Source organism: Drosophila navojoa, chromosome 5, assembly GCF_054131105.1.
Source record: "Drosophila navojoa isolate 15081-1374.11 chromosome 5, UAZ_NAV_1.0, whole genome shotgun sequence".
NCBI lineage: Eukaryota > Metazoa > Arthropoda > Insecta > Diptera > Drosophilidae > Drosophila > Drosophila navojoa.
Window position 1 is genome coordinate 17,692,695 of NC_142893.1, and position 23,782 is coordinate 17,716,476.

The 23,782-nt window shown below is 38.4% G+C and overlaps 2 protein-coding genes across 8 annotated transcripts in view; one reads left to right on the forward strand and one right to left on the reverse strand.

Annotated features, from left to right (window-relative positions):
- Positions 1-23,782, forward strand: part of LOC108658214 (UNC93-like protein) — a 198,820-nt gene that overhangs the window by 13,187 nt on the left and 161,851 nt on the right. Inside the window, exons 2-7 of one of the 2 annotated variants that reach the window (XM_089261905.1) lie at positions 4,787-5,101; positions 5,799-6,347; positions 6,410-6,569; positions 6,631-6,898; positions 6,958-7,120; positions 7,893-8,119. In XM_089261905.1, coding sequence (XP_089118031.1) covers positions 4,806-5,101; positions 5,799-6,347; positions 6,410-6,569; positions 6,631-6,898; positions 6,958-7,120; positions 7,893-7,959 — 1,503 coding nt within the window. In that variant the 5' untranslated portion in view covers positions 4,787-4,805 and the 3' untranslated portion in view covers positions 7,960-8,119. Of the gene's footprint in view, positions 1-4,786; positions 5,102-5,798; positions 6,348-6,409; positions 6,570-6,630; positions 6,912-6,957; positions 7,121-7,892; positions 8,120-23,782 lie in introns of those variants that run through there. The other variant, XM_089261906.1, reaches the window with a different exon arrangement.
- pdm3 (POU-domain protein pdm3) overlaps positions 8,980-23,782 on the reverse strand; it is a 97,705-nt gene continuing 82,902 nt past the window's right edge. Inside the window, exons 3-11 of one of the 6 annotated variants that reach the window (XM_089260623.1) lie at positions 21,057-21,495; positions 19,376-20,062; positions 16,486-17,788; positions 16,186-16,421; positions 11,896-12,076; positions 10,491-10,544; positions 9,942-10,025; positions 9,704-9,852; positions 8,980-9,615 (exon numbers count right to left, since the gene is read on the reverse strand). In XM_089260623.1, the coding sequence (XP_089116749.1) occupies positions 9,491-9,615; positions 9,704-9,852; positions 9,942-10,025; positions 10,491-10,544; positions 11,896-12,076; positions 16,186-16,421; positions 16,486-17,788; positions 19,376-20,062; positions 21,057-21,495 (3,258 nt within the window). In that variant the 3' untranslated portion in view covers positions 8,980-9,490. Of the gene's footprint in view, positions 9,616-9,702; positions 9,853-9,935; positions 10,026-10,490; positions 10,548-11,895; positions 12,077-16,181; positions 16,422-16,485; positions 17,789-19,375; positions 20,063-21,056; positions 21,496-23,782 lie in introns of those variants that run through there. The other 5 variants (XM_089260622.1, XM_089260624.1, XM_089260625.1 and 2 more) reach the window with 5 other exon arrangements.

Here is a 23,782-nt window from a genome sequence, read left to right on the forward strand (position 1 = left end):
GATTGATTAGCTGTTGGCCAGCTGCTGCTGTTTTTGTGTTTCTCCTCTTTTTTTTTCTCCTCTCGCTGGCCTAATCAAAGCGGAAATAAGTTATACATGCAACTGGAGCTTAATCAGCGCATGTATTTCCATTGCTGCTCCATATATATATATATATATATATATATATATATATATATATATATATATATATATATCTCGATTCTCTACTCGATTCTCATGTGCTTGCATTCACGAATTCGGCGGCCTAGGCAATAATTTCCTAAAATTACTCGGGGGCGCCACATAAAAACCAAACATAAAGAAGGGGAAAAAAAAAGAAGAATATTGTTATCGGGCATCCACAGACACACACACACACACCCACACACACACTCTCACGCTGTTTTGCCATTTTATGGCATAAATTTAGAGCGTCGCTTGGCCCTAGGCTGGATTTGGGTCCAGCCCGGGTCCAGGTCCAAGTTTCATTGTTTCATGCGACACTTTGCAGGGCAGATGGAAAAATTGCTGTCATATTTGCCTCTCCATTTGGTGATTATGCCTGATTTCCATTTAGATGATGGACGAGACGAGACAGAGAGTATAGCTCTCTCTCTCCCTCTCTCTCTCTCTCTCTCTCTCTCTTTCTCTAGCTGCTGGCCGATTGGCAGGCGTTTGTTGAATTTTATGAATGCGTCGCTTGAGCTGTCAACAAACCATAAAAAGTTTTATTTCTTTAATGTTGTCCTGTGGCTGCAATTTTGTCACTCCAGCTGTCAATATATGTGTGTGTGTGTGTGTGTGTGTGTTATTGTTGCGGCTCAATCATTTAAGCTTTTTAATTTGTTTCATGCTCAGCTCTGTCGTACGAAAGATAAAGTCTAAGCTGCTAGAGAGTGTTTAAATATTGAATTGAGTATGTAAATGTTATATGATTTAAATGGATAGATGAGAGGATAGAAAGGGAAGAAAACGCTGGACAAACGTACAGTTGGAGAAACGAACCTATGCACAACAGAGGGAAAGAGGAAGAAGGAACGAAGAACGGACAAATGGACACTCGGATAGATAGGTAGATGAACGTACGGACGATAGACATATGAAGGAAGAACGGACAATCAGATAGACGGACAAAAATGTATAAAAAACAGACAGAAAAAGAACGAACGAAGAATAAACAAATGGAATGGATAGAGGAACAAATGAATAGACGGACAATCGAACATGCGGATGGACAAAAGGATGACAGAGAGGACGACAAATGGGCGGACGAAGATGGAATGAAGACTGAGAAAACGGACAGAGAAAGGCGAAGCATACAAAGAACAAACGAAGAAAGGATAAATGGAATGGGAAGATGAATAGATAGATAGACGGACAATCCATAGAAGTATAAACGGATAGGCAAAGGAAAACATGTGAACGAATGGACGAGAGGACGGACGACAGCAGAACGACAAACAGACGGATGAAGATTGCATGAAGGCTGGACGAAGGGACAGTTTGATGGAGGAGCCTACGAACGACAGACAGACAGACGAAGAACGGAAAAAGGGACAGACTGATAGACGGAAAAATGGAGGTACAAGCGTGGGACAGAAGAGCTAAGGAGAAACGGACGGATGAATAGACAAACGCTACAGACGAAAGCACAAATGAAGGACGGAGAAACGGACGAAAGACAGAAAGACGAACAAAGAGAGCGACAAACAGACATGGCTGACTTTGTCTAGATCAGGAACATATATAGTATATATGTTATATAGTATATATTATATACCCTTCATAGGGTATGTCACGTCTTTTTCAGCCTGTTGCATACATTTCAAGAAAGCAAATATACCCTGTAATCGCAGTTTCAATTGCTTCATGGTAAGGATTACAAAGCCCTTCAAATTACAGCTCACCTGTTCGCAGTATTCATTGGCTTAGGCTTATCGCAACTCAAGCAGCCTAATGAATTGATGTCATACAATCTGCCTGAGGCAGTTAGCTGCACGTATTTGTGTAATTAATGTGCGTCTGCTTGTAGCGCTGTTGAGGAGTTGATTCGATTCGATTCGAATCGATGCGACGTGTGCTAAGTGCACTTCCCGATACCAATTAGTTGCATGCAGAGAGGCCGCACTGTAATCGATCAACGCTGCGTATGATTAATGTGGGCATGAGAGGACATTGCCTGCTCTTGGGGCGAGGCTGGGAAATGGCGCACGAGAGTGATTGACGCACTGCGGCTGGGCCTGGGCACAGTTAATTGCCTATCAAGAGTTCGGAAACACAGTTGGGAAACTCTGCGAGTTCATTTGCAGATTAATTCAACTTTTGGCTGATTTTAAATTGAAGCAATTAATACTTGTGGCTGTCACGCCTCCAGGTATGGCGAAACAATTTCACTTGATTGTTTAACCCGCTCATCATCGTGCCGCAAATCTGCGAAAACAATGCGGCAATCGAGCGGGCGGGCAGCGCAGGAAATTCAATTCCAACAAGTCGTCTTCTGTGCCGCTGAGTGCCTTAAATCACAGAGAGTGGGAGAGGGGGAGGCTGACAAACAAACCTTTAACTTTATCAAAGGTGCTAAATTTGTGCCCAAGTGTCGTTGGCATCGCGAAATCAAATGCAAACAAGCCGGGAGAGACCTTCGCCTCCACAGGAGAGTCCTTCCCCCACTCTCAGCAGCTGCTGCTGTCTATGTGTGTGTGGGCGTAGACAGGCATAAATTTGTGCTCAAGCCCGGAGTACGTGCTGCGGCTCTGCCTAAAGGATTACAGCCGGCACTCGCAGACTGAGTCGCTCGTCCTTCATCCTTCGTGCTGCGTCCTTGATTCTGCAGCACACAGAGCAAAGCCAAGGACCGCGCTTCACGCCGACTCCTGGCAAAGACGCTGAAATTTATATCACTCTCGCCTTCAAGGGGGCGTAACGCCCGCAGAGTTATTGCCAAATAAGATGGGCCAGTGATTGACTCTAATATACCCCGACCGAAGCTGATTTTCGATGTTAATATATGCAGCCCGAGAGGCTGAAGTGGAATACATTCCATTGCAATGCCCCGCAGAGTGATATCGATTGACTTCTCCCATATCCCAATACGCTATATATGGATGTCCTGCTTCAACTCTTTTCCACGCTGAGTATACCCCAGCTCTATTTGCACTCCGGGTATGCCCAGACGATACCGAGTTGAGTGTCTATTGCCGTTGGTATCTTTATTGAAAATGCGTCTAGCTTTCAAGTTGTGTTCTTTTGAATAAAAACAAACGGATAATGTGGTTCTTAAGGCTGAGCAAATAGCTTCCAATTGAATGAAACTGCGGATCTCAGCCGGAGTGACAAATCGTTTTATAAATATAAGCAAAATGTGGAACATTTTAGATTTCAATTAATTACAATTTCTCTGTATTTTTTTCTGTGTTGCTTCGGATTTATGTTGTTTGGAAAACAAGCAGAGCTTATCATGTTAGTTGGTTTTCTTGGACATATGTGACAAGCAGATGCGGGGTGCGGGGCGGAAGGAGGTGCTGTATATTGTAGGAGATTTCCCTTCTCGATTTTAATATATATCTGAAATTTGATATAAATTTATTTAAGCTTTTTATTAAATATAATGTCAATTGCATTTGACTAAGATTTTTATACAATAAGATCTGAATAGATGAAATATAAATATTTAATAATTTCTGGAACATATAAAAGTATATGTTATTTAAATAATAATAATTAATTGTTTTCTTTACAATTCATGTATTTTACTGGGCAAACATCCTGCCACCTCTGCTGGCCACTTAATTGACTTTCGCATTTAAATAATTGTTTACAATAAATACAAAATAAAATAATACTTCAATTAAATTCTTGAAAATATATTCATATTTCATATTTACATTTAATTAAATATAAATATACGAACAAATCAAATTTATAATTTATATATATTCAGTTCAAAGGGTGAATTTAATATATTTTATTTCTCATTTATTGAAATAAAAATAAAAAATGTATTAATTATTGTATATATATTTTTCTACAATGAAAAAAAAAAAAAAAAAAAAAAAATAAATTATTCAATTATACTTTTAATATATTAAATGTAAAATGAGAGCTTAATATATTTTCAGCTTTCGCTCAGTGAAGTAAAACAAAAAAAAATATATAAAAGAAAATTTATTTAATAATAATTTCTATAAAATAATTTTTCATTTGACAATTAAACTATTTTGATATTCCAATTTAATAAAAATAAATATTAATGTATTGAGCAATATAAAACATAAATAAAATAATAATTTTTTTTATAAATTAATTATTTTCCATAAAATACATATTTCAAATGACAGTGAAATATTCTCGATATTCCAATAAATAAATAAAATTAAATTATAAAAAAAAAACATAAATTAAATAATATTTTATATACATATGTTGGGGTTTCAAATGACAATTTAATATGTATTATATTTGAGCAATATAAAAACATAAATTAAATTATATTTATAGATGAATTAATACATTCCCATATTATTCAACAAATAAATAAATTTATTAAATAATATAAAAATATAATTTAAATAATATTTGATATATGTTGAGGTTTCAAATGACAATTTAATATGTTTTATATTTGAGCAATATGAAAACATAAATTAAATAATAATTATACATAAATCAATACATTTCCATATTGTTCAATAAATAAATAAATTTATTAAATAATATAAAAACATATATTAAATAATATTTTAAAAACGTTGAGCTTCCAAATGACATTTTAATATGTTTCATATTTGCCTCCCGTTTCGTGCAGCTCGTCAAACACAGCGGAAATGGTGCACAACGAGGAGCTCGCCCTGGACACGGGCGTGGCACACGGCACACCTGTTGCCATAAACGGCGAGGCGAAGCCAAATCAGCGGCTGTACGAGCCGCGTGAACGTTTTATCATCACCAAGAACGTGGTCGTCATCGGGCTGGCCTTCATGATACACTTCACGGCCTTCCACGGCACCTCGAATCTGCAGAGCTCGGTGAACGCGGACAAGGCGCTGGGCACCACCACGCTGGCCGTCATCTACGGCTCGCTCATACTGTCGAATATATTCCTGCCCATGACTGTGATTAGGTGAGTCTCTACATAAGTCTCTAAGGAAGCACAAAGAAATTAATTTCCCTCAGCTCTAACTCGATGCAAACTCAAAGTTTTCCTTTCGCCCTTTGTTCACGTCTTTAAGATCATCTCATTGTCGCATATAATTGCTGTGCCAGCTACCGAGGGGGGTGCGGCAGGGGCTTAGCTATAAATTGTCGGCATTGCCATAAATGTCGGGCAATTGCGTGGCGTTTTTATGGCAATTTTATGCAGATGCGACAGCCGAACGGCAGTCAACAGTCGGCAGTAAATACATTTGACTAAATGTCTAAATGTCAACGGGCGTGCCTTTGGGTGGGCGTAGTCAATAGCTCAGCTCATCCTGATAGACATTTTGCCCTTTTTCGCCCCCTTTTTTATTTTTTGGCTAGCGTTCATTTTGCTTTGGCTGACATTTAAACAAATCGCTAATTTATAGAAAACGGGGCGGACAAGTTTCGACACATTTTTCCGACTCGTTTGACTTATTCCGGGCACGCGCGATGGCCCCAAAAAAGAAAATGCTGCCCACTGGCAACTTTAATCAGTTAACTCGATTTATTTAGATTTATGGCCGGCCTTGAAGCAGCTGCTTAGCTGGCCCACTGAGCCACTGTCAGCCAGTCAGTCTGTTGGCCAGGCTGAAACAAATGGCCAACACTAAGCCTGTCCCACTTACTCTAATCAACAGTTGGTTCGGCTGCCGCCTGACCATGGCCCTGGCCCTGTTCGCCTACATGCCGTACATTGCCGCGCAGTTCTATCCGCGCTTCGAGACGCTCATCCCGGCCGCACTGATGGTGGGCTTTGGCGGCGGCCCGCTGTGGTGCTCCAAGTGCACGTACCTGTCCACCGTCTCCGAGGCGCTGACCAAGGTGCGCGGCAGCGAGTCGCGCAAGGATGTCAACACGGTGAAGTTCTTCGGGCTGTTCTTCATCTTCTATCAGATGGCGCAGGTGTGGGGCAATCTGATATCCTCCTCGGTGCTGACGCTGAGCGCCGCGACGCCGGCCAATGGGAGTCTGCTGGAGCCGGAGCCGGAGCTGGAGCCCCTCGAGGCGAGCATAAGTCGCGTGGGCGAGCTGTGCGGCGCTCGCTTTTGCCCCGGCATCAGCGCTGAGGTGAATCCCAATCTGGTGCCGCCGGCGCCCGAGCAGATACAGCTGCTCAATTCCATATTCCTGGCATGCATGGCCGGCGCGGTGATAATGATGATTTTCGGCGTTAGCTCGCTGAAGCGGTGAGTATATGTGTATATACATATGTATGTATGTGTCTCTACTTAATTATTCGCTCGCTCAGCTATGGCGTCAATCGCGGCGACACTGGGGACGGCATCTCGGGCCTGAAGCTCCTCACTGTGACCATTAATCTGCTGCGCAAACGCCGCCAGATACTGATGCTGCCCATAACCATGTTCATTGGCCTGGAGGAGGCCTTCCTGGCCGTTGACTTTACACGCGTAAGTGGAGCTTTTTAAGCTTAGCTGCCAGCACAGCTAATGTCCTGCTGTCCACTCTTAGTCGTTCGTCGCCTGCGGCTGGGGCATTTCCAAAATCGGATTTGCGATGATCTGCTTTGGCGTGGCCAATGCGATTGCCGCCGGCATTGCGGGCGCCCTGGTCGAGCGCATCGGACGTGTCACCCTGGCGGCCATCTGTGCCGTGCTTAATCTCTGCCTGCTCGCCTACATGTACAGCTGGGAGGCGCGCGAGGGCGACTACCTCATGTACTGCACCTTTGCGGCCATTTGGGGCATCTGCGATGGCGTCTGGCTGGTTGTTGTCAACGGTAAGCGGTGAAGCTTTAAGCTCTGTGGGGTTGCTCAGTACTTACTCGCCATATTGCAGCTTTTTATGGCATCCTGTTTCCGAACCATCTGATTGCCGCGTACAGCAACTTCCGTTTATGGGAGAGCACTGGTTCGGTCATTGGCTACATCATCAGCTCCCAGCTGTGCACGTCCACCAAGCTGATCATTCTGATTTGTGTCATGGTCGTGGGATGCGTGGGGTGAGCTTTGCATTTATATAATTAAGTTTTAAGTAATTTTTATATGCAACGCAACATTCTTCATTTTATACTTCAATTATTACTTCATATACATATTTTTATACCCTGAACCCATTGAGATCTATCTGCATTCGTATATTTCATATTATATTATATTTTATTTTATTCTAAAATTATTTCTAGACATTTTTAAGTTTATTTTCTTCTTTTTCTTTTAATTTTTAGTCTATACCTTCTAAAATGGATACAAATATTTTTAAATCTATTTAATATTATTTTGTGTTTTAATTATTGAAAATAATTTCCAGTTATTTTTTAAATTAATTTTTATATTATTTAAAATATTTCTGTATTTATAAAAATATCAATAAATACAGAAATATTTTAAATAAAATATTTCTGTATATATAAAAATATCAATAAATACAGAAATATTTTAAAAAATATAAAAATGAATTTTAAAAAAAACTGGAAATTATTTGCAATAATTAAATAAGCAAATAATATTAAATAGATCTATTCATTATTTTTTTTTATATATATTATATATTTTTATATATATGTTTTTTAAATGTCCAGTTACGGTCCAATTCGAATTAATCTAATTATTTTTTATTTATTAAATTTATGTTATGTTTATTTAAAATTAATTTCCAGTTATATATAACTTTATTATTCTATAATTTAAAATATTGCATTATTGAATTATATCTATTTATTATTTATTTTATTTTTATTTATTTTTCATTTTATATTCTAAATAATTTTCCAGTTACGGCCTAATTGAGTATCGTGTGTGGCAGAAGCAAAAGAACTTGGAGAACATGTTGAGCGACTGATTGACCTTTGACTCTGCCGCGATTGCTTTGCTAATCTACGTGCATGTGATATTGCCAGTCTACATTAAGAGCAATTAAGAACAATGTAATTAGTATTAATAATTTAGCTTTTATATTTGTATCTTAATGATTTCCAATAAATGTACAGAAATTTTGTATTGAAGTAAACAGTGAGTGGAATATTGTGCTCTGTGTTGAGTGGTTGTTCGGGTAGGTAGACCTATGATTTGCTAGAGCACCAAATAGAGAGCTATATATTCGGTTTCTGCATGCATTCCGTTTCGTCTTACCTGCCAGATTGCTTGGCACTCTCTTGAGTGAGAGAGGAACTTGATCAGGGAGGCTCACATATCTCTTATTAAAGCACACCTTTTCCCTCTTTCTCTCTCTCTCTCTCTCTCTCTCTCTCTCTCTCTCTCTCTCTCCCTGTCCCTCTCTCTCCCTCTCTTTAAATTGATATAAATACCAGTTTAAATTAATATAAATAAAACAAGCATATTTTCATATTTTTAATTATGTTTGTTTTTTTATTACAATTATTTAAATATTTTCTCCTTTTGTTTTTTCTGCCTCCAATTTTCTCTTTAATGACTTTCTTGTGTACCATTTGAATTTTGCAATTGAAGTATTTTGCTTCATGAATTGTTTGTCAATTTTATATTTTTTATTTTGTGTGTTTCTTTTGTTGTTGTTGTTGTTGTCTTTTTAAATTGCTACATAAATTTGCTTAGTCTAAATTTTGTTAGTGCGCTGCCATACATTTGAGTGGGATTCAGTTGTTACTTGATTTACGGATAGTGGATTTCATGATGGCCAAATGAGAATTGTTAATGGCTAGAGTTTATAATTTATTTATAAATTGTTTAAATAAAATACACTTTAGTATATACGTTATATTAATTTATATATATATATGTATATAGCCAACGCATTAAATGCAATTATTTTGTTTTTGTTCAATCAAGGCTTATAATTTATAAAGAATTTAATTTACTTGTGTCATTTGTTTTAATTTTGTTGTTGTTTTTTTTTTTTAATTTTTTGTCATTTTGGTTTTACGCTTAGCCATACAAATTGTTAAATGTAAATCTCTAGTTGTGAATTCGTAATACATATATTTATATATTATTCCATGTTTTTATATGTATTTAATTTTATTTATTTTATTTTTTTTTAATTTTTTCTTTTTCTTTTTGGAATGGCACATCAATATAAGAAAATGGGCCCTAAATCTGTTCGAGCATAGATTCTAGACTATTTGGGATATGATTAATGTTAGTCATAAATTGTAGATGCATTCTTTCTGGTATTCGATTTTCTGGTTGCGGGGGGAGTGGCATATGCAGACATTAGTGGTAAATGCTATGACACAGCTTTTACTTTACATGGCCTAGAGTCTAAGCGCTAAGTGTTTAAAACTATCACAAAATAACACGCACACACACACACACACACACACACGTACACACACTCAGACATCTACACAGACGTACACAAACTATATACAGCATATGGGAGGGAGCACGCCCTCCTAGACCATGCCCTTGGACATCATGCGAACGGTGTTCTTCAGGGCCTGCCGCTTGTTGCAGAACCAAATGCGAATCACTTCGCGCTCGTAGCCCAGCTGATGGGCCAGTCCCGTTATTTCGGTGCCTAAGAGTAGAATAGAAGAGAGAGAGAGAGATATGTCATACATTGCCCAATTCGATATCCACTTGATCCACTGAAAGTTACCACTCACCCGATGGATGCGTATTGCGCTCAAAGTGCGCATTCAACAGCTCCAGGGCCTGCGGCGTGAAGGAGGTGCGACGCTTGCGCTTCTTCGACGGCTCCACGCCAATGTAGTCGGTCAGATGGTTTTGTCCCGATTTGTAGCGGTTCCAGTGGCTGCAGAAATGAGACAGAGAAACGTTCGTTTAGTTGCGTTTGCTAGGTGCTTGGCTGGACGTTGTGTGGAACTGCCTCCATACTCTCACCTCTCTTCGGCCTCCTTCATCCAGCGCTCCAGCACGGGCTTGATTTTCTGAGCACTCTTTGGTGTGATGTCGAGTTTCTCGAACCTATGTGCGTACATATACATATATACATACACATATATATAGGAGGGATAGAGTAACTTAGTAAATGCCGTACAAACGTATGCGCGAAAGGTAAAAGAAACGTAACTAAAGTGCCAGGACATTGTCAAGTAGCATATTTTTTTTTTCTCTTTATTCTTTTTTTTTTTTTTTTGGCAAAAAATATACGAAATTTGTGGTAGTAGTTGTTGTTGTTGTTGAAAGCTGCTAAAAAATATTGCTCATTGGCAATGCCCTGGCCAATCATAAAATCATGGTGTTCGAGTGGTAGAAGCGCATACTTATAATAATAAAGATAAGAAGAAGAAGAAGAAGAAGAGGAAGAAAACAAAAACATAAACAAAATGTACAAAACAAATATGAGCTCTTGCACTTTAGTTAAGTTTCTTTCACACATAGTCAGGCATGCGCACACACACAATCGCACACACACACACACACACATACATGTTCTGTTGTTGCGTCGACAGTTGAGCGGCATACATCTGCGCAGCGAGTGCACTGCTTGCATTTTGGCATTTCGACGACGACGGGGACAGCCATGGCGACATGGGAGAGTAGAGAGTAGAGACGGTTGGCGATTTTCAAAATAAACAAATAAAATAAATAAAATGAATTTTGCATTATTTTTCGTTTGTCACTGGTTTCAATAATTAACTAACTAATTAAGCATTATGTTCGATACATAGATATATAATTATATCAATATGGTTAGCATGCAAAATATGTATGCATACATATATGTATGTATGTTTGCATACACATATATGTATACATAAATATTTTGCTTTTGTTTTTGTTTTTCTTTATAGCTTGTTCAAAATGTCCTGGCACTCTACAGATTGTTCCAGAAGTATTTTAAAACTAATTAAAATTAAAGCGTTCTAAATTTGTTTCGATTGCAAAATAATTGTGTTTTTTTCTTTAGATAAATTATAAAAGTGTGTATTTATATTTCTTCTCCTTTGCCTGCTCTATAAGCTTTACGAATTTAGAATATTTGTGTAGTATTTTTATTAAATTATACAAATTATATAGGTGTATAATTTAATTGTTGATGGCTTTAAATATTCATGAAGTACAATTTTTCATTTTCTAAATCATATCATAGTTAATTGTTTGTGTGGAAGAAAGACGAAAGAAACATAAAACATAAAACAAAAAAAATAAAAATAAAAATAAAAAATAAAAGAAAATAAATAAAAATTTTATTTAAATTTTATCTATTGTATATAATTATTTATAAAAAAATAAATAAAAAAAAATTTTGTTGCTCTCTTCATATACAAATATATATATATATATATATGAATATTTATATATATTTTGAAGACTTGATTTAAACTGAATTGAAATATTTAGTTTTTAGAAAAATTCATAATTATAAAAATATTTACATATATTTTCTAAGACTTGATTTAAATCAATTTAAAATATTTAAGTTATTAGAAAAATTCCAATAATAAAATTTAATATATTAATTATCAGAGATTTTTTAAAATATATTTTTATTATCTATTTTTGCCAATTATAAAATATTCAGCAGTTTTATATTTATATATATATAAATAAAAAATAAATAAAAATAGAAGGAAAACGTATTAAATTTCTTTTATTTATATTTAACATTTTTCTTGCAATTTGTTGTTATATATAGAATTATTATTGCTCTTGTGCTATATATATTTGATAAGTCTAACTCTATTTGAACTTTATAGCAAATGTAATTAATACAAGATGCAACATATTAACTCGCATAAGATTCTTTAAGGCTGCGATTTGATCTGCCCTTATTTCTATCTATCAGTTATTTGATATAAATAGTAAATAGCTTCGTCTATGCATAGCTCACCTGCATATGGCACTCTGGCTGTAGGCCGGTCCCTCGGTCACGGATAGCGCCTGGCCCACCTGGGTCTGGGTGAGGCCCAGCGAGAGGCGTCGCAGCTTGAACGCCTTGGCGAACTCCTTGATCTCGTCCAGGTCAATGCCGTCGACCACATTGGTGGTGGCCTGGTTGATGGTGGGCTCATCTGGAAGAACAAGTGGAGTTTGCAGGGCATTAGTGAGGAAGGAGAACTGCTAACGGTACTCTAGTGGCTAGGCTAAGTAACTAAAATGGGCACTGGCCGGGGTAACTGTTAACTAGAGGAGCTCGGCTGTCAATGCGAAATGACAACATTAATTGGCTACGAGTCGCGCGCGGCTCTTGATTACAGTTAATTGCGGTAATTGCGAAATATTATTAGAGTGTCGTAGGTAAATTGATAAAACTCATTTGCCATAGCACAGGAAGACACTCGGAGGTTGTTGCTGTTGCTGTTGTTGCTTTTATTGCTCTGTCACTTAGGTCTTGTTATGCTTGTCTATTAGGCGAGCGGGGGGCGAAAAGTTGGCTGGCTTTATCTGCTTAATTTGTTAGCAGCTGCGCTGTCTGCGAACGACACTCGCCAAACTACACGCACAGAAATTTGATTTATTTATTAATGATATGCAAGCGACGGCAAGGAGACGGCAGCAGACGCCAGCCAGCACAGCGCAGCCATTCACTTGACTGTAACTGCAGCCGAGGCGCTTTAGCGGTAATTAAGATGCGCCAGCAACCAGCCCCCAGCCCCTGAAAGCCCCTGTCGCAGTGCCAGCCTCAACAGCCGCTGTTATCCTTGCCTGAATCCTTGCCAAGCCATAACTTGCGCTGCTGTCGTCGCTGTCGTCGTCGCTTTGTTGTTTGTTTGCCATCGAGCAGTGAAATATGTCATTAAATACGAAAACATCTTAAGTTTTTGTATGCATCAATTAGTAGTAATTAAGCTGCATATTGTCTGCAATTTGTATGCGATGCGACACTAGAGAGCTGCCATCAAGTAGCTGGCGAAGTAACAACAGCCATACGATCCTTCCCATCCAACACCTCCTCCGTCCCCTCCCAACCGATTGAGACTGAAACCTGTTAGCTGATGGCTTAGCTGATGCCTCAAGTCTAGGGCTGGGGCTGGGGCTGGGGCTGGGCGCTGCCTTCTTGTTGTGCTGATTGCATTTTTAATGCATCCAAAGTTTCAATTAAGCTCTAAGCGAGCTGCAAGCCTGCACACGCACACACACACACACACATACCCACATGCACACTCTGCCATGCATACAAACGCACATATGCATGAGCAAAAACGTGTATTGATAAGGACTAAGAGCGCTAGGGGTGCTCGCTTATAAGATGTATTCAAATTGATTTGAGGAGATAAAGCGGGGCTGTGCTGTAGCATAAGAAATTTACTGTTATACGTTCAACATATCAGTCATTGCAATTTAATTATAATTAAACTACCTTTTTCAATATTAAGTTTACTATGGAAAACAGATGGACAGCAGATAAATATAATTTAAGAAAATATTTTTTAATGTTTGTTCATCAAAAAGGTTTAATATCTTTCGAATAGCGGACTCCATTTTGAGATATAAACAAATGTATTAAGTATACGCCTAGGCCTTAGCGGTGCTTTTCTTTTATCGTATCATATAATAGCTTGAAAATAATGAACGCTCGTTTTTCCACGTCTTTAAATAGGTTTCGTTTACTTCTGCCCAGAGAAAAACTCAGAGAGCATACGATTGCATTGCTTCTTTTACAAATTCCTTTCGATCTGACTTTTGTTAGAGTTTCTTATTGACATTGTTAAATATTTTCTACAAGATATTATTTGCGCAAATATTTAAGTTATAATAGTCTTGAATATTAATTAAATCCCTCTTGCATTGATGATTTTGAAAAGTATAAAATTCAGTCAACCCTTCAAATAAAATATTGGCAAAGAAAAACGGAAAATGAATGTCTAAAAATATATTATTTGTAATTAAGTTTTCAAGTGGCTCAACAGAAATTTGAGTAAAAATCTAAATATTTTCTTACGCAATTAGTGCAAATTCACAAAAGCCACAAACATACGCACACACACACACACACACAAAGAGTTGGGATTTGGGCAAATGAAATTCAAGTGGCATTTGGAAAGTTCAATTCGAGCTGTTTTAGCTTGATAATGATGCAGTTGCCTGATGATTTGATATTTTAAGAGCTGGCGAGCTGCATGGCGTATGAGCGATATTTATAATAAACACACACACATATATATATACACAAGTTTTTCAACATTAATTAAGGCAGTTCGAGAGCAGCAACCGAAATAAAACTCTGACTGTGTTTTAAATGAAAACAAGTTCTAACAAGTTAACTGGATTTTGTGTAATTTCTAAAAGAAAATGCAAGCCAACTTTTTAAGGGAAGGGGCCAGGAGTGTGAGAGAGATATAGAAGAGCATCTCGACTGCTATGATGTGTGTGCTTGTGTGTGTGTGGAAAAGTTTCGCTGTGCATTTACACGATTTCTCACAATTTGGTTCATAATTGATGCAGCCGCGAGCTGCTTGACGCGCGCCGTACCAAACTCCAGCGAAAGATTTTGCCACGCCAGAAGTTGAAAGATGTCAGCCGTAAGTGTTAGCCAAATTAGCAGCTGCGTTGAGCCTGTCACGCCTCGGCAACAAGTCGGCGAGAGCCGGCCAACTAAACTGATGCAACAGTCTGTCAGAAGGCTTTACGCCAACTTCTTGCGATTAGCTGGCTGAGCATTACCAGACAGATATAAGGATGTATTCATCAGTGTGTGAGTGTGTGTGTGTGTGTGTGATAAACAGTCTGGGCTGAAGTTTGCTCTCTCTTCTTTGGCAAAATGATATGATATGAACTGAGTAAACTAGAGCTGTTACAGACATTGATGGCATTATCATTAGTAAAGACTCATTTTAGCATATGGAAATATGGAATGTGCGTGCTAAAGCGTGGTCAGAGAGCAAAGCCAGCCTGCCAGCCCACTTATTGGAGTAGAAGCAGATGACATGAACCCCCCTTAAAAATTCCCTGTAGATATAATCCCATTTTGTGAATATTATCGGTCATAGTCCGAAGAATGTGTATATTAATTAAGTTCTATTCAGATTGAGTAGCTCAAAAGCTAGCAGGATATTTTGTAAACATTTTTTATATTAAAAGTATATATAAATAAATAATATAAGAAATAATACAATACTAATATATAATAATAGCAAAAAATTGAAATAAATAAGATATGTAGCATTAAATAAAATTTAAAAATAATAAATATATAATAAAAGTATAATAATAATATTAAAATAAAAATAATATTAAAAGTATATATAAATAAATTATATAAGAAATAATACAAAACTAATATATAATAATAACAAAAAACAAAAATATAAATAAAATAAATAATATAAATAGCATTAAATAAAATTAAAAATAAGAAAAATATAATAAAAGTATAATAATAATATTAAAATAAAAAAATAATATAAAATAATACATATGGCAAAAAATAAAATTTTAAAAGCAAAGAAAATGCAAAAAAAAATATATATATATATATATTATTTATTTATTTAATAAATTAAAAAAAAAAAATGCAAATAAATGCAAAAAAAATTATACATTATTTATTTAAATATATAATTTAATAATAATAATAATTTAATTTAATTAATTCTTAATTAATTAATCTATTATACTAAAAAATTATTTAATCTTTTGTACTAAAAAAAAGAGCTTACAAAATTTAAGTAATTAAAGATTTTTTAAGCACTTATAAAACTATCGTACCGTATCGTAAAACCAAGTATCGCAATGTGCAACAATCGAGAAACGGGCAACTCAATTTTCATGAGTCAATACTGTCTAAACTGATCTGCCAACAGATTTAAATATATGCAGTGTGTAACCTTAATATTTGGATTCGTAAAAAAAAAAAAACCAATAATGACTGGTTAAATAATAATAATTATAATAATAATAATTATTATTAATTTTTTTTTTATGTATAATTTTTTTGCTTATGTTAAATATGCCTTATATTTACATATCGCTTTGAAAGGAAATCCTTTCAGTTCACAATTTAATTACATTTTATACTTTTTTAATTGCAATTCATATTTCATTTTTTTGAAAAACTAAAACAGCCGAATATTAATGTTACTCTCACTGCATATATATATATATATATATATATTTAGTGTCTCCTATCTTAACTTCTAGTCAAAAGTCGTATAAAAGAAAAGAGTCGATCTTTACTCACTCGGTGAATCCATGAGCAGGTCGTTGTCGTTGTCGTTGCCATTGGGCGACAGCTGGGGCGGCTCGCTGCGCGAGGAGGGGCTGAGCTTCAGGGGCTGCATGAGTGAGACGCCCGACGTGGATGGGCCCGGCAGGGGCGAGTCGTCACGCGGTGAGGCGGAGGAGGCGCGCGTGGCCGTAGCCGTGGGCGGCCCCAAGGATTTGGTGATGGTTAGCTCGCCATTGGAGGCGTTGAGTCTGCAAAAGGCAATCGCATATATATAATCGAAGATCTTTGGCTGCCCCACCTAGAGCTGCTCACCTATTGATGCTGCTAAGTACGTTGCCTGTGGCGCTGGACGCGCTCACTGTCGCCGTGCAGCTGGTGGCCGTGCCGGAGGCGACGCTGGAGCCGCCGCTCAGGCTGGGCCCGTTGCCCAGGTAGTCGCGGTCCAGCCGCGGCGAGCTGCCCATGTTGAGCGGATGCACGGGCGGCGAGTGCGAGCGGAACAGCGGAGATGAATAGCCTCTTTCGTTGCTGCTGCTGCTGCCGATGCCTGATTGGGTGGACGCCGTGGGCGTGAGTCGTCCGCCGGACACGTTGCCCGCCGCACGCTCGTGCGGCAGATGATGCACGGACGCTGAGCCGGCCGCGCTCGTCCTGGTCGCCGTCGCAGTCGGCGTGTGCGAGCGGCGCTCCAGCCGCTCGTGGTGCTGGCTGAGATTCATGCCCGTGGCGCCGGACGAGCCACGGCCCGGACTGTGCTTGGGCGACACGGCGGCCGCCGTGCGCAGATTGTGGCCGAAGTGATGGCGCGCCAGCGCCGCCGAGGGCGGCAGGGCGGGCGGCGAGACGCTGCCGCTGCTGTTCAGCTCCAGCGGCTTCAGGTCCAGCTGCGGCGCCGTCAGCTCATCCGGATGCCGCAAGCTGATCTGCGGATGCGACGACGCCGTGGCCGACGCCGTCGTGCTGTGCAGATGATGATGATGCAGATGCGTCTGCGTCTCAGGCTTGATGTGCAGCTGCTGTTGCAGCAGGAATGCCGCTGCCGGCGGCGGCGGTGGGGCTGGCTGTTTGCTCGGCAGCGCCGGGCTGCCCACGGTGGGCGAGCCCGAGGGGGGCGTGCGCTCCGCGGAGCGTCGCAGGTCGGCGGCCAGGTGAGAGTGTGGCAGGTGACTCGCCGCGGCTGCGGCCGCTGCTGCTGCCGCCAACTGTTGCTGCTGCTGCTGCTGCTGCTCGCGCTCGCGCTGCTCCCGCTGCTGCTGCTGATGATTGGCAGCGGCGGCCGCAAACAGCTCCGGATGCAGTGCTGTCAGCAGCTGCTGCACGCCCGTCGAAAACAGATTCGGCTTCAGTAAATTCGTCGGAGTTTGGGCCAATTGCGGCAAGGCTGGCGCATGCTGCAGTGCAGCCAGCGGCGGAGCCAACAGTTCGCGTTGTTGTTCACGTTGCTGTTGCTGCTGCTGCTGCTGTTGTTGTTGCTGCTGTTGCTGTTGCTGCTGTTGTTGCTGTTGTTGCTGTTGCTGATAGCTGGCAAAAGCGCCAAATGCATTGGGCAGAAATTGTTCGCTGGTGGGTATCTGTGGACTCACCGGAATGGTAAGTATGGTCTGCACAGCAATGCCTAGAGAGCGAAAGGGAGAGAAGAGGGGAAAGTGTATATTAGAATATATGGAAGCATTCAGAGAGCTAGTGAGAGTCAAAAAGCAATTATGCAATGGTTAAGCTGCTCCCAAATGGCATAAAAAGAGGGATCAGAGTGCAGCAATCGGATGTCGTTGCTCTGTTAAAGCATATTTGGAGGACTCTGATTCGAAAAGGAGTAGGCAGATAACCTGAGAAATGCCGTTAAGTAGTCCTGTAGTCCGATATGCCGAGCCGACTAAAAAACTTGACTAATTGCAACTAAGATACTACTTTTTTCAAGAGCAATACTATATCAATTCACACTCCTTTGTTAATGCTGGCTTATCTTAACTATTTTAATGTAATACTACTAAAATACTACTTTCTTCATGAGCATATTACTATTTTAATGACTACTACTACTATTTTAAACACTATTATATGTATAAGTACTATTATTTTGGTATTGATGAAAACTACTAATTTAATAAACACTACTCTATTTATGAGTGCTACTACTCTAATGAATGCTACTATTTTCATGAACAGTGTTACTTTACTAAATACTACTATTTTAATGAACACTATTATTTTCATGAACACTACTATTTTTATGCACACTACTATTTTAATAAAGACTACTATTTTAATAAAAACTACTATTTTGATGAATACTACTATTTTCATGAACAGTTTTGTTTTTATGAACACTACTATTTTAATGAGCAGTGCTATTTTAATGAATACTACTATTTTATTGAATAGCACTAATTTAGTAAACAGTACTATTTAAATGAGCACTACTCCTTCTGAACACTATTATTTGAATGAATATTACTATTTGACTTAACACTACTAATTAAAAAGGCATTACAATTTTTATTTATACTTCTATTAAAATGAACACTACTCTTTTTATTTTTACTACTATTTTAATAAAAACTACTTTTTCCATAAACACTACTACTCTAATAAACATTACTATTTTTTTTAAGAACTACTATTTTGATGAATACTACTATTTTCATGAACACTTTTCTTTCAATGAACACTACTATTTTAATGAATACTACTATTTTCACAAACACTACTATATTTATGAATATAAATATTCTTAAAATTACTACTATTTAAATCAGCACTATTTTATCAATAAACACTTCGATTTTCGTAAAAACTACTTTTTTCGATACTACTACTATTGGATATAAATATTCTTATATACACTACTACTAATGAACACTACTATATTCGTAAACACTACGATTTTCGTGGACTGAACACTGCCATTTTAATGCCAATATGAATCCCTTTCATGGCCGATTGATTAGCTAAACTCTTCAATTAGAGATTTGCAAAATATATAAATATTAAATATGAATGGAAAAACAGAATCTTCGGAGTTTCTATTATAAATCAAGGAAATTGAAATTTGCCTAATCGCTTTAGCCGTGGCTTTAATGGTCGCGGCCAGCCCTAGACTTTGTCTGTGATATAAGCCAGAGTCAAGTGAAGTCAACTATGTTATTGATATCCAACACAACTAAAACTAATCCCCACACACACACACGTGATGTGGACCCACCTTGGGCTGTGGGTATGAGCAGCTGAGCGCCTTGGACACCCTGCACCAGTTGGCCGGAGGCGAGTATCAGTTGGGGCATCTGCGCGCTCGCCGGCGGCGCTTGGAGCGCGGGCGGTGGCGATGCGGTCGCTGCAGCCAACACATTCGCCAGCGTCGTCGCGTTTAGGGCGTGGGCGTGCGGTGAGCTGCTGCTGCTGGGATTATCCTGCGGCTGCTGGCTAGAGGAATTGCCGGCTGCGCTGCTGCTGCTGCTGTTGTTGCTGTTGTTGCTGTTGCTGTTGTTGTTGTTGCTGCCCTTTGACGTCTTGTGCTTGTTGCCGTTGTGGCAGCCGCCGTTATTGTTGTTGTTGCTGGGCGAGAGACTTGCTGCAGCAGCTGCTGCTGACGTTGAAGTGACTCCACTAGCAACAGCTGCTGCTGCTGCTGTTGTTGTTGTTGTCACAGCCTCAGCGCCAACACTCAGATTCAGGGGTGAGTTGAACACGGAGGCAGCTAAGCCCTGAAGACTTGCCAGTGCCGCAGCCGTGGCGGGATGATGATGGGAATGATGTGAATGCGGATGTTGTTGTTGCTGTTGTTGCTGCTGCTGTTGATGATGCTGCTGCTGTTGCTGCTGTTGCTGCTGATGTTGCTGTTGTTGTAGTGTGGCCAAATTTTGTAATTTTTGCAAATTTATCATGTCTTGCACTGTGGATGTGAGCGGGAGAGCGAGAGAAGGACAAAAGGTAGACGAAAAATGTTTACATTAGTTTTTCAGCCAAAACAGTTGCAAAATTAGCAGAAATGTCACAGTCTCTGGCCTCTGATATAATCGAGCAGCCCTAAAAGCTGCCAGCACTAATTGCCAGTTTGCTCGGCTGCCAGTGTGTGCGTGTCTTGGACAGAGATGGAAACTGCTGCCAAATGGCAGTTGATATAGCTTAGCTGAGAGCTTAGATTCGGTTGGGAAAGCTTAGACGTACAACTGGCATATGCTGGGAGAATACGAATTCTCGAATACGAATTCATTATTCATGGCTCATATACGTCATTTGACTTTCTCATCTTTCATTACACTCAACATACTCTACATACTAATTTCACTTTATATTAACTATTCATCTTGGCTATCCATTCGATCAATTTTAATCCATTCTAATCATTCTGCTCATACTTTACTTTAATAAATATTTTTAGTTAAATAGTGCAAATAAAATCTAGAATATAATATAAAATGATAAAATTGGAAAATAAAAATGAAATATATATTTTAATAAAAAGAATACAAAATTAAACGGAAAAATAAATAGAGATATATTAATCAAATAAAATATATTAATCAGTTTCAAATAATATTTGAAAAAAAAAAAATTAAGATCATCCGCTAATTTAACAAATTCTTTTTTTTTCTAAATAAAAAAATATACAAAATTAAACGGAAAAATAAATAGGAAAATATTAATAAAATAAAATATTATAAAAAAATAATATATATATTAAATAATTTAAGATCATCTGCTAATTCAACAAATTCTCTTTTCAGAACTTATCCGAAACTAATCTGATTTTCAGATAATATTCAGCTCTATCATCACTGCAATTTAATATTAAAGATTTTTACACTAGCTCATCAAGCCCTGGGCAGTTTCCATCTCTGTATGTAGTCTTCTCAGTTCTAGCTTGGCTTTTGATATGTACTCACTAGTTCCATTTAGATGCGCGGCGAACGCCTTGGCCTGCGCCTGTTCCTCGCGCCGCAGACGCAACGCCTCGGCCGTCTGGTCCTCCGCTTCGTCCTCGTCCGCGTCGATTTGCATGGGCAGGGGCGAGACGGAGCTCGTGTCGCGCTGATGATGATTGGCCAGCGAGGCAGCCTTCGCGGCCAGATTCTTGTAGAACTCCAGCTCCTTGACGTGCTCCTTGCAGTCGTAGGCCGAGTGGTTGGAGTGAGCGGGCGAGAGCAGCGTTGGCTCCATTTCATCTTCGTTGTTGTTGTTGTTGTTGCTGCTGCTGCTGTTGTTGTTGTTGTGGTGATGGTGGTGTATGTGCTGCTGCTGATGGTGCAGGGAATGGTGGGCGTGGTTGCTGCTGCTGCTGCTTGGCGAATGTATCTTGTGGCAGCTAATCTCCTTGTCGTAGTCCTGCAACAGAAATTGTTCAAGTGGATCATTAGTAACGAGCTTAAAGCGTTCAGCTAAACGAAATGCTTGTCGTGTCAGGAGCAACTGCATGAGAGAGATTCTATGGCACATCGCGCATACGCCCCGTGCGCCATAAATCATGGCACAGCCCATTTGAAATCGAGCGCTGTGATTGCTTTTATTAAATTATATTTTTGCACATTTGGTAATTACATAATCCGCACTGCAGCACAATTGTCAATTGTTTGACCACGCCCAGCTGCCATTCGGGGGGGCGTGCATTGTGCCACAGGGGTCCAAATGTTTGCTGATTGGATTATTATTTAAGCGACAGCACTGACATTTACTCGTATTACATTACATTCTGTCAGCTGTGTGTGTATGTGTGTGTATTCATTTACATGCAACACATCGGGGCTATATGAGTTAATAAGTTAATTTAATTTCAGCTGTAATTGTCAACGCACTTTTATTGTTTGACACTTATTGTGTTTCCTGCTCGCAGGGGGCGGCAGCTCAATTTATGCAAATTTAATTGGTTGCAATTGTTCAACTGCTGGCCGAGACCGAGTGCGAGTGCGAGTGAGAGAGTGCTTGCGGATACATAAATTACAGGACATTAGCAGAGGGAAAAATATCTAAATAAATATATCAAACAATTTCTAGATTTATAAATAACTTTGCTGAGTCGCAGCAGTAAGAAATAATATTTGATATTATTAAATAACTTCAATTAAATCGAAATAGAAAATCAGCATGGAATCAGCAGGAGAAGTGACATACTCTTGGATATTCTTATTATCATTTTATATTTATTTACATAATTTCTCGTGAATTTCCCCTGAGTCTTTAACAATTGCACTTTAAATGAAAATATCTGCGACTAAAATGTTTGGTTTGAGTAATTCGTTCGCAGCAGATGGAACTTGCCTTTGGGTAAACAACAGGGGGGCATAGAGAAAATATTTGTAAAAAATAAAGAAGAAATAGAAAGGTAAACCAATATAATTATTGGCAATTAATGCTGGCAACGCTCTCAAAATGCGCTGCAAGCCCGGCAGGACCTAGCTCGTTTGGGCAGGAAACGCGGCAGCAGGAGGCGGGCGGCAGCAGGAATTGCGGACGGCGACATTAATGCCAGGGCGTCGCAGTTGCCTAAGTGCGGGTTGCTGGCGTCTCGTGGGCCGCGACGTGCCCTGGCCAGAGCTTCAATTAAATTTTATTTGCATAGGAAATTAACATAATTGTAGTGCAAAATAACAACCCAAATAAAAAAAAAAAAAAGCGAGAGAAAAATAGGAGAAAAATCCAAGGCAAAGGCAATAAAAATAAGCAGCGAACGTGACAGTGTGGAAAAAGTGTTAAATGTTTAAGGAATAAATGCAAATAGAAATGTTGCTGCCCAGTGCGGTAATTAAATGAGTTTTTATGGAAGTGTTAGATGCGCGCGGCGAACCAATGCCAAAACTGAGCTCAATGCAAGCTTTGATTGTAGGGCAATTGAAATGAAAACTGAGAGCTAAGCAGTTGAGAAAAAAGCAAATGCTAATTTTGAATGTAGACAGCAGCAATTAAATACGCTAATTATATTATAAATATATTCATTAGTAGAGCAGAGATTCTTTTTTTTTTAATCATCAAACTCATTTACAGGAAATGCTGTTTTTTATCTATACAGAAACTATGCAGTTAATAAAATTTATAAATAATATAAATAAAATTAAAAAATCATATTAAGTAGAAGTACTACGCTTTAATTATTTATTTATTTTTTAAATTAATCTTAATTCTTTTTTTTGCAACTCTAAAAGTACAGAAAATGGTTTAGCTATGCAGAAAAAAAAAATTGTAAATTGAAAGAATAAATAAAAAAAAGAAAAATAATAGCAATAAAATATATAATTTTACATTATTAATTCAAATAAGAGTGCTACGTATTTTTTGTTTTGTTTTTTTTTTTTTTTTTATAGATTTATTTTTTAACTCTTAATCATCAACTACAAACGTCAAACTTTATCTATGGATTAACCATTTAATTAGCAGAAATTATACGAAAATATATGCATATACATAAATTTATATTTTTTAAATGGTTAGGCTAAAAATCTTAAAAAATCGCATATATTGTACAGCCTTAAAATTGACTAGAAATATACCATCAATCACCTATACTCTTCTGTCCATGTTTTATCTAGACTGATTTTTAGATTTTAATCCTTTCTTTTTCAACTCTCAACGTCATCTACAGCAAATGCTGTCCGCTATCATTTATACCCACATATTTATA